Raw genomic sequence first — 10,377 nt, 5'->3', positions numbered from 1 at the left:
CTAAAGCTTGGGGAGTAATAGTCTGGCCCAGGGACAATGGGGTATCTGCACCCACTTCCTTGGATGGGGGGTGGATCTCTTTCAAAATTCCTTCAAAAATTGCTGGCAATTGTACCAAACAATCTACTACCTCCATGCAGGAACAGATAGTAAAGTCATTAAGTTGCTTTTTTTGAATCCTTGTTATTAATGAGTTCTATTCTTGTAGCTGGCCATCAATTCCTGCGCCGAACACACCCAATGTATTTAACAAATCTACCTGAATGTCCATTTTCTGAGACTGAAACTGCAGACTGTTGTCTGCAATGAGTTCAAGATTTCAGCCCATATATCCGTTACGGGGCCGAAGTGGCTGCCGACTCAATAGGCTCACTTCTCTGAGTTACCCCAAGGGTTACCTGGGCAGTGCAGTTAGGCTGAGTGGCTCTCCCTATGACCCTGCCTTGCCCCAGGGCACTTGGAGATGTCCCCTCTGGGTCTGCAATTTTTGGACTAAAGGCAGGGAAGTAATATTATTTGGATCTGGGTCTCCTTGAGGGAAAATGTTGTTCCTCTTTCCCTGCAACCATAAAAACCTCATCCTGTTCACTAGGTAGGTTGGATAAGTTGGCCTGACAGGGAGAGGTAGAATGCTGTTTGGTCAGGCTTCCCCACACAGGGCATTGTGAAACTGGATCCTGACCACTTAAAAGGGACACTGGCCCCACCAATGTCCCTCCAGGGGCACAATCCCTGATGTCTTTGTTGTCCTCCACCATAGATCTGACATTTATGGCTCTATCCTCCAGAATGTTATTGATAGGGGAGAGTGGTGTTGGCTGGGGCCTGAAGATTCCTTCTTCCTCAGGTCCAGTTTTTTGATCAGGGGCCTGGTCCCGGGCCAAAACTGTCGGGAAAGTGTGGCTTGATGCTCATCACCTAAAAATTATCAGTAATTTTGTGGGGCTTGGTTAGAGCTGTGGGATGGCTAGTCTGTCTCTCCTCCTTACCTAGAAGGCCCACTCCCCCTGACTGAGGTCCATCTGTTACTTTTGCCTTTTTCACTACTTATACAGTGTTTTGCAGTGACGAAGATTCAGTGTGGAGGGAGCTCGGAATAAAGTCTCTGGGTGATCTTATGGGCTGGACCGTGCTGCTTGGTCTCCTTTTCGGCTGGATTTCGGCAAGTAATGATTCCTCCTTTCTCCTTCTCTTATTTGTGAATGAGGTCTTGCCTCTTATTTGACCTGGTCCCATTTACCCTTAATCAGCAGTCAATGTAGGCATTGTAGGCAATATAGACAATGTAGACAATATAGCCAAGCAGATTAGATCCTCAAAGGCCAAAACCTTCAGTACGCCTCAGGCAGCGTTATCCTGAAGCCATCTCAGGCTTTTTCAACCCATTTGCAGCCACACCCTGCCCCTTCAGCTCCCTCTTGCAGCTTTCTGCTCACTCCCTTGGTGATGCTTTTCCGTCTTTCTCTTCCTCTGTCTTTCCCATTTGTGTCTTTTGCTCACAGTAATTGTCTGATGCGGATATTAGATGGCAAACTTCAAAAAATAAGTGCTGGTGCCTGCCCCCGGAAACCACTGGCTCAAATTAAGCACTGATTTGCTCCCAAGTTGGAGAGCACAGAACAAGGGCACATTTGTTTTTTCACTGCGTGGCTATTGAAAGGGAGAGCACAAGCAAGTATCTGTCTCCTTCCCCCAGGCCTCAGGTGTTAAGGGCAGTGTGTTGCATATTTCTGTTTCTGCGGATCTGCAGACAATGGAAACAGCATGTGAACATCGTGCCTCTCAGATGCAGCTCCTGTGATACTCATTTATCAATATCACTGCTCCCGGCATTGCAAGTTTCATACTCCTCCACTACTACAAAATTCTTTCCTCTGCAGCTGCCATCTCTGCACTTACCGCCGATGCTCCTAACATCTCATCACGTGACTGCCATTTTCTTGAAGCTCACTTCTGAATCACGTGATACGAGCACTAACCAAGTTGACTGCCATTTTTCCTTGGGAAACTCTTTCTTCTACAATAAGGAGTTCTCTTGACAATATTCATGTTGTTATATTCTTTTGCTTGTTCTTCAAGGTTACTTTTCAGGTGGAAACTCGAGCATCACAGTGGACATTGGTGGCATTTTGTCAAGGGGATTCTAGGGAATTTATACTGCATACTAGTACTTTTATTAAATGCATTTAAGCTTTAAGAAACGATGTGATGCTCTATTGGGATTTCCTCACATTTCTTCTAATACCTGTGTAGCCAGTGTTATATTTCTCCTTATTAGTTCATAGTGAATTTGTTTAATATACAGAATGTGACTGTTCCTCCATTTTTTCTTACTGTTCCTGGAGACCAACCCATTCCATGCCTGAAATGGAAAAAAGTGTTTAACAATTATACAAAGATATGTGGCATATCCCTTAGCTCTGAACATAAGGCCTCATTATTAATGCACTATTTATGTCCCGAGGGACAAGAAGTCTTTCACCATTTACCAAATCTCTCTCAAGAATAAGCATCTAAGTTAAATTAATATGAAATCTGTATTAAGAAATTAGATGTGCATTATTTTCCCAAAGTTAGTATGGTTCTAGAATTCTACCACTTTGGAAAGAGAATGCAACCCTCTGGGGAATCAGTAGAACGATACATTACAGAACTACGTAAACTAGCTTCCCCATGTAATTGTGGAATCTCAATTGAAGAATGTTTGCGTGATCAGTTTATGTTGGGGCGTGCACTGGAAGTAGCCAAAGATAGTATGTGGCAAAAGGACAATTCTTCTTTACATGAAGTCATTACAATGGCGAAAACCTATGAACATTCCAAAGTGTGTGTTGAAGTTATCCAAAAAGATACTATACACTTTGATAGGGGTGATGGCCCTCCTGTTAAAGCATTGGGAAAAAATAGGATTCAACCTAATAAGTATGTGAAAGGATTCCAAGGAAAATGTTTCCGATGTGGGACCATGGGACAACTGGTGACTTTTTCGGATTGTCCTGGGTGAAAAGTAATGTAAAATGGGTGGAAAGAAGGGTAATTTTGCAAAATGTTGTAGAGTGGACTGTGAATGTAAAGGTGTGAGAGAAGTTGAATGTGAATTTGAAATGATGAAATGTGAATAAATCATCTTACAAATCAAGGAGAAAGGCACTGAAGGACCTTTTGAGGTTGTGGAAGTGAATGGGGTGTCAGTCACAATGCTGTTTGACTCAGGGACAAGAGTAACTTTGATTCCTATGGACGTTTATGAGAAAAATTTGAAAAGGAATGTTAAAGTGTTTAAGCCAACATAAGACCGAAAGGATATGGAAGAGAATCCATAGAATTACTCAGTTATTTCTGGGGAAACCATAGAATTCAAAGAAAAAATAATCCCAGGGAAAATTTACATTTTGTTCAAGGGCGAGTCCTTGATAAGTTGGTTTCACCAAAATGAGTTATTTGTGTATCCTGATCCCAATGAAACACCATTTGTAAAGGCTGGCTAGGAGGCCAAGTGGTGTAAGGAAGCTTTCTTTAGCTTCTAAGTATTTTTGTAAAAGACTTTCCAGAGGTATTTAAAGAAGGTGTGGGGTGTCTAAAAATTATCTCCACTTGATTAAACTTAAGACAAATTCCCAACCCAAAGTTGCTGAAGTCCACAATGTTCCCTTAAGCGTGAGAGATAGTATGAATAAGGAACTAGAGAGATTGATTGAGGGTGGAATCATTATGGAGGTAGAGGCAATGTAGTGGCTGGCACCAGTGGTCATGGTACAGAAGGCCAATGGAGAAGCAAGGGTATGCACTGACCTTAGAGACTGAAACACATCAGTAGTTATTGACCATTATCATCTATCAACCATTACTTAGATGCTATGTTCGTTGAGTAGAACAAAACATTTTTCCACTTTGGACCTAACTTCAGCCTACCAACCGATTCGGTTACACTTCTTGTCCCAGGAGTTAACAGCATTTGTGACGCCATTTAGAACACATTCTTTTCTAAGCATGCCCTTTGGCTTAATCTCTGCTTACGCTGTTTTTCAAAGGGCTATGGAAAATGTGTTGAAGAGTATTGATGGTATCAATGTCTAATAGGATGATGTGTTGGTTTATGGGAGGAAATAAGATGAGTGCAACAGCAGGTTGCGGGAGGCATTGAAAACCAATAAGTGCAATTTAAGGTTGAGGAGATGGAATATTTAGGATTTTTGGTTACAACCAATGGAATTCGGCCTAAGAAAGAACTTGTTAATACTATTGTGAATTTAGACTCCCTAAGGGAAAGGACGATTTGGTGAAGTTTCTAGGCATGGCCGAGTTCTATAGCAAGTTTGTGCCTGAGTTTGCTCACAAAAGCAGCTGTATAAGCGGTTTGCTAAAGAACAGTAGAGAGTTTGTCTGTTGTCAGAAGGAATTCCTTGATATTAAGCACTGCTTGGCTAAATCTTCATGCTTGAGCAGCTTTGAATCCTGTGATCAGACTCTTTTGATGACTGATGCAAGTTCGAGAGGATTGGGTGTGGTTCTGCTGCATAAGACTTAGGGACAGATGAGAATCATATTGTTACTATCTCAGGCATTGGGAGGCGGAACCTAATTACTCCATCATAGAAAAAGAGGCCCTATCAGTATTTTGGGCAGTAAGAAATCTTAGAAAGTTTTTTGTGGGGACAAGAGTTTGAAATGAAAAGTAATCACAAACCTCTCAGAGACGTTTTCATGAAGAAAGGCATTGACTATATTCACAAATGGGTGGTTGCGGTACAGGAGTTTGAGTTTGAGCTGTCATATGTTCCGGGTGTGAACAACTCAGAAGCGGATTATTTTTCTAGATTGTGCCGGACTCAAATTGATAGCATTGAAGGGTGTGATTAGGATTTTGGAGGTGAGATTTATGATGTAGAGATCAATGTTTTTGTGTATCATGGAAGTCAAATTTAAGAACAGGGGTGGAGGAAAAAGTTGGAGAAAGACCAAACTTTACAGAAAGTGATGAAAATGATGTCAGAGAGCTGGCCTAAAAAGGGTTGTGAAGAGCTGAAACCGTATTGCCAAGTCAAGGAACAACTTGTTCTTATTGATGGACTGATTATAAGGGGTAGGCCGTTGGTACCTCCGTGTAACTTGAGAGAAAGATTGATAGACAATGCACACATAAGCCACATGGGTATTTCAAATACCAAAGAAAGAGTATGAGAAAGGTACTGGTGGCCGGGTATGGACTCATTAGTGGAGAAGATAGTGACGAGGAGTGCAGTAAGGACAGAAGGTTAAAGGATTTGGAATTTAGGAAGAGTGGGCAAGTGACATCCCAAGCAACCTGTGTTTGACGATTTGGCACCTAACTCTCATGATGTAAATATGAGAAAGAGCCAACATGTGAGGAGAAGGCTTTCTTGTTTAGGTGATTCTGTTTAGAACATTTTACTATACTCCTATTAGACATGTGCAGCATTTAATTAGGAACATGCATATACAGTTAAGTGACAATCTCCAAATAAGTTTTTTGCTACATCACTATTTCTGTTTGTATTGTGTAAATTTTGTATGTTGTATGGAGGGAAGTGTGTGGTTTTCTGGAATGTTAGGAGTGAGCTGGAGCCCAGAATGTTGAAACATCAGAGGAAGAGAGGATGGGGTGTAGTTAAGCTGGGCTCTGGCTGACTGATGATAGATGGGGTCTTATTGTCATGCTTTACTTAAATAAACCTTCTTGAGATTTCCAGCTGATGTCCTTCTCATCTTTATATGGAAATTGTACAGCCTATTATTGTTATTGTTGGCTTGTAATCATAAACAACTCTGGCCTATATTAGAGAGTGTAATCTTTCCCACAAAGCAACCATCAGGCATACAGTCATAAAATTACAAATGTATATAAAACTACAACTGTCACGGCAAAAAAAAGGCCTCTCCTATAAGGGCCTAACAAGGATTATCACAGAGCAAATCTTCTATATACACAGTTTGCCAGAGGGGGATACCAACATCAAAACCTTTGTCTACTACAGTAATATGTGAGGTTCAATCAGCTGCGTCACATTAATTGTGATATATGCAAGGTAGGCGTTCCGTTTGAAAATCCCCCGTAAAACAAATGCACTGGTATTTAGGACATTTTTCATAAATGACGCATCGTCGGAAAGCAACCTGCTGCGCTAGCAATGCGTCAAAATTCCTGCGCCTCAAAAACCCAGGCTTAGGAATGACACATTGGCTGTGGCAGAGGAATCTGCTAGCTCAAGTCACTTCCAAAGCTGGAATCTGGAAGAAAATCACATCACCCCAAAAGGTAAGTACACACATAAGGTAGGCAACACAGTACATTACACACTACACTTCATCAATGCCTTATGCCACACATACGTGGGCTTAATGGTACACATGAGTACACTATGCCCACTTTATTCACACCCTTTTACATTGGTCCTCATGCAGTAGGCTATGCATCAATCAAAACTGATGCATCACCTCTGTATTTTGATGCATTGCTGTATTTGCATCAGATTTTCTGATCAACTACAGAAATGCACTACTTTTGGGCCGTTCTCCCTATGGATGCGTCAGAATTTTTTACTCATCCTTGGGACCTTGTGCCATGGAGTGCCGTATTGTAAATCTTTGGCATCCATTGCATCATAAACTTTTACGACGCAGTGCAAGGAAAATTGATCCATTGCTGTGGTAACGCAGCAATGTGTCAGTTTTCGTAAATAAGGCCCTTGGTTCTTTCTTTTCTTCACCAAATATCTTCTCATTTCGTCAACCTCTAACCAAGCATAAATGCTTTCGATTGGGCGTGACCTGCAATTAATGCAAGGCTTCCAGCAGCACATACATTAACCCACTGGGCTACCCATGTGTAATCATAGATATTTGGTAGTGTTTTTTTTTTTTTTATCTGGAGCAGCTGCAGCATTAATTTTCAAAAAAGTATTTTCCATTACTATATAGATAATTATACTGCTGGTATGATATGATGTATTTGATCCTGCTGAATGGTTTAACATCACGTCTTGAGTGTTATTATACTGGGTAATTGTAAAATCTGTTTTTTACATTTAGTAATAACGAAAGTGTGGTAAATAAAACACATTATTATGTAGATAAATGGTGTAGAATCTGTGGTGTATAATGGATTGCATCAAATATGAGATGTGAATTTGTTCGAATTACCAGAACATCTGGATAAATAGGGCAGAAGCAGCTCTTTAGCTAGCTATCCAGCTAAATAATGCTGTATCTGGTGTATTTCACAGGAAATCCAGATAAACCATGTGCTGTATCTTTGGTATTTAACACAACAGGGGCAACTTGTTTTGAATCAATACTGTTGAGGGGATATTGGGGAAAAAGGTGACCCACCTGTGCTTTTTCACAGAACGTCCGATATATAGTGCAGAGTATGTGCTACTTAACAGCACCTATTGGCGAATAAGTGACTGTTCTATTCAATATGACCTTGAGATAAACAGCTCTTAATAATATTATTGACTCAGAATGGCAGGATATGTCATGTTTATGTGAATTTTTTCAGAGCTATATAGCACAGTAGGAGAACTTGGGGTCTGCTTGCACTGGACAATTCTTGGGTCTGAGTGATCAAATGAGTTTTTGTAGTAGGTTAGCTGTACGGTTACGATTGCAATAATGAAATAGTTGGTGCACAGTCACATCACAGCTGCGATAATGAACCACATCTTGCGACAAGCCAGCCCCCCCCTCCCCCCCCCACCTGGGGAAGTGAGAGGGTGTGACATTATGGCCAGAGCTGCCGACTTTGGCAATGCAGCAGGGGTGTAGCTTGGTCAGTACAATTGAGGGGTGTGAGCTTCAGATTTTCCCAACAATCACGTTGGAATATAATGTTAAAATACATTATACGGGGGCAGGGTGCATTAGAATTCTTTAAGCGGCAGTGGAAAGTGTGGGGAAAGCAGAATGGTAGGGGTACTAAGGTACAGATTTAAGAGGGCCTAGCGCCATTTCAATGGCACATTAGTGTAATTTTTTATGCTAATGTGGCGTTAGATGGCCAAAAACGCTGCACCATATTTACAAAGTGGCACAATGCAGGCATTGCACCACTTTGTAACTCTTTGAGCTACATTATCACTGCACTAAGGATAATGTATGCGAAGTGCCGTTCCCCCATTAGTGGGCCAAAAAAATGGGTCATGCGTCATTTTTTTCTGCACTTTTGATGACTGCTCTGAGCATGCATTAAAAAGAGGCTCCTATTGGTTACAATAGGCCTCTGGGTGCTTGATAGGATTAGCGTCAACAGTTTTTACGATAATCCTGCAAAGCACTGAAATAAGGTCAAAAATTCTAACTCTAGTTTCTTAACTACTGCCATGGTGTGCGATATATTAAATATGGCACACACAATGTGGCATTAGGGGGGCGCTAAGGGACGCAAGAAAAGTGGCGCTGCACTAAGTGCAGCTCCATTTTTCATAAATATGCCCATAAGTGATGGAAAACATAGTATTTTGTAAACGTACCAACATTTTTGAAGACTTTCAAAATAGAGAAATGGAGACCCCGTGTGCACTTTTTTGTCTGTGTATATGTAAAGATTTATGGTGAAATCCGACACACCTCCTCATAACCGATTGAAAACACCTATACCCAAATATTTACCAGAAAAGACATTTATTAGGGGAATGTGACACCCCAAACACCCCCTTGAAGCTACCCCTTTGCAATGGGGAACAAGGTTCACGTCTCGGCAACGTCTCAACAGCCTGTGATCCTGGGCAAATCACCTAATATCTCTGTCTCTATCAAAAAGGAATGTGTAAGGTAACTGATGTTCATGTAAAGCACTCCAATACCTTCAGGTCGAGTTCGCGATATAAAAAATACAAAACAAAATGTGACTGAAACAGCCTTGCTTAAGTGTTTACAACAGTGAGCAGTGTGCTGTCCTTACAGCTCACACCTTGCCGTTTCCGAGTCAGACGAGGTCTCCATTCCCTTTCCTTCTGTGATCAGAGAAACATTCCCACAGTTTCTCGAGGTGTCTTTGCTTTGAAACTAGGGCGGCTGCTCCTTTGTGTCTGCCTAAGCGTCTTTAGTTAGTGACCTTTGCTGGTGACATTTGTATGGCAGAAGAAAACATTGGCAAAAAGCCAAATGATCTCGAGTAGGCAAAAAGCGAATTGCCACTGCTTTTTTTGAGGCAGTGGAATATCAAGTGATTTGAATTACCCAGAATCACAGGAGGTTGAACCAAGCCGTGACTCGTACCTGATTCCTTTCAAGGTCGGCTGCTCTGGCCATTTATCAGTATCTTCACTCTGTTCGCAAGGGATCTATTCAAGGCCATGAATTACGATGGTCCTCTTAAATTAAGGCGTCAAGTAGGCAAATGTGAAATTACCGAGGTCAGAATACATCTCGCCATGGAAACCGCAGCCACTGATGACTGACTATCCAGGCCGAGAGTGGGTGGAGACGAAAGTGCCTGGCTCCGACGTAGGGATAGTTTACATTGGAGACTGTTGTCAGGGAACGTGCTCCGTAACTTGGCAACCGCAGAGCACGAGACGCTTCAGAGGCCACAGCTGATCTGCGCGCGCAGACAGTACCCCCCTCGAGCCAGAGCGCAGGGGGAACCGTGCGCGGACACAGCCCTCGACCTAGTCTCCCGGCACCCCTGCACCCCGCAACTCACCATCATCATGACGTCAGTACTTCAGGCCCAAAAAGAGGTCACCTCCGGCGGCGGGACCTACACCTTCTGCAGCCGACCCCGAGTGCTGCCCAACCGCAGCAAGTACCGTGGCATCCCACTAACTACGTGAGTGTTGTGGCGCTCATAGTTGTGGGGTTAGCTTCGACGTGTGTGTGTGTGAGGGGTGTTCTGTGTTTCGTAAGGAGAGCTTCGGTCTTGTATCTGTCGTGCTTCGTATTTTCATTATTTAACATTATTTATTTAACACCCCCTCCCCTACAACGGCCGCCCTTAGAAGGGAGATCTATTTTGCTCAAGTGAGATACTACCTATTTGTCCTGAGCGATATGAATGCATTTTTGTAATTTCTGGGAGTTTTTTTTTCTGTTTTGTGATGTAATGAAACTGTGGAAACATTGGCAGAACTCGTGTTTCTCAGAGGTGAGATAGAAGAGCACCTTCTGGGGTGAAGTACCTTGCTTTGTATCTTAGAAGAACAAACAGTGATGGGTGGAAAAGCATCTTTTAATTACTTGTAGCACGTCTGACCTTATTTGGCTTCTCTTCATAAATTTATAAGGAGACGCTTTAGAGGTTCAATGGACCTTTTGACTGTGCTTAGAGTAATTCCCACCATAAAACTCGATTTCAAACCCAATCAATAAAAATATTAATCAATTGAATCGATAATCTTGGGAGTCAGTAATTTC

At 42.1% G+C, this 10,377-nt stretch overlaps 1 protein-coding gene across 1 annotated transcript in view; it reads left to right on the top strand.

Annotated features, from left to right (window-relative positions):
* Positions 1-9,523: 9,523 nt before the first annotated feature.
* RSPH3 (radial spoke head 3) overlaps positions 9,524-10,377 on the top strand; it is a 78,451-nt gene continuing 77,597 nt past the window's right edge. Inside the window, exon 1 of the mRNA XM_069234592.1 lies at positions 9,524-9,793. Within this exon, the coding sequence (XP_069090693.1) occupies positions 9,675-9,793 (119 nt within the window). The 5' untranslated portion in view covers positions 9,524-9,674. The remainder of the gene's footprint in view (positions 9,794-10,377) is intronic.

Source organism: Pleurodeles waltl, chromosome 5, assembly GCF_031143425.1.
Source record: "Pleurodeles waltl isolate 20211129_DDA chromosome 5, aPleWal1.hap1.20221129, whole genome shotgun sequence".
Taxonomy (NCBI): Eukaryota; Metazoa; Chordata; class Amphibia; order Caudata; family Salamandridae; genus Pleurodeles; species Pleurodeles waltl.
The sequence above is the reverse complement of the archived record's forward strand: the minus strand, read 5'-3'. Positions and strand labels throughout refer to the sequence as shown.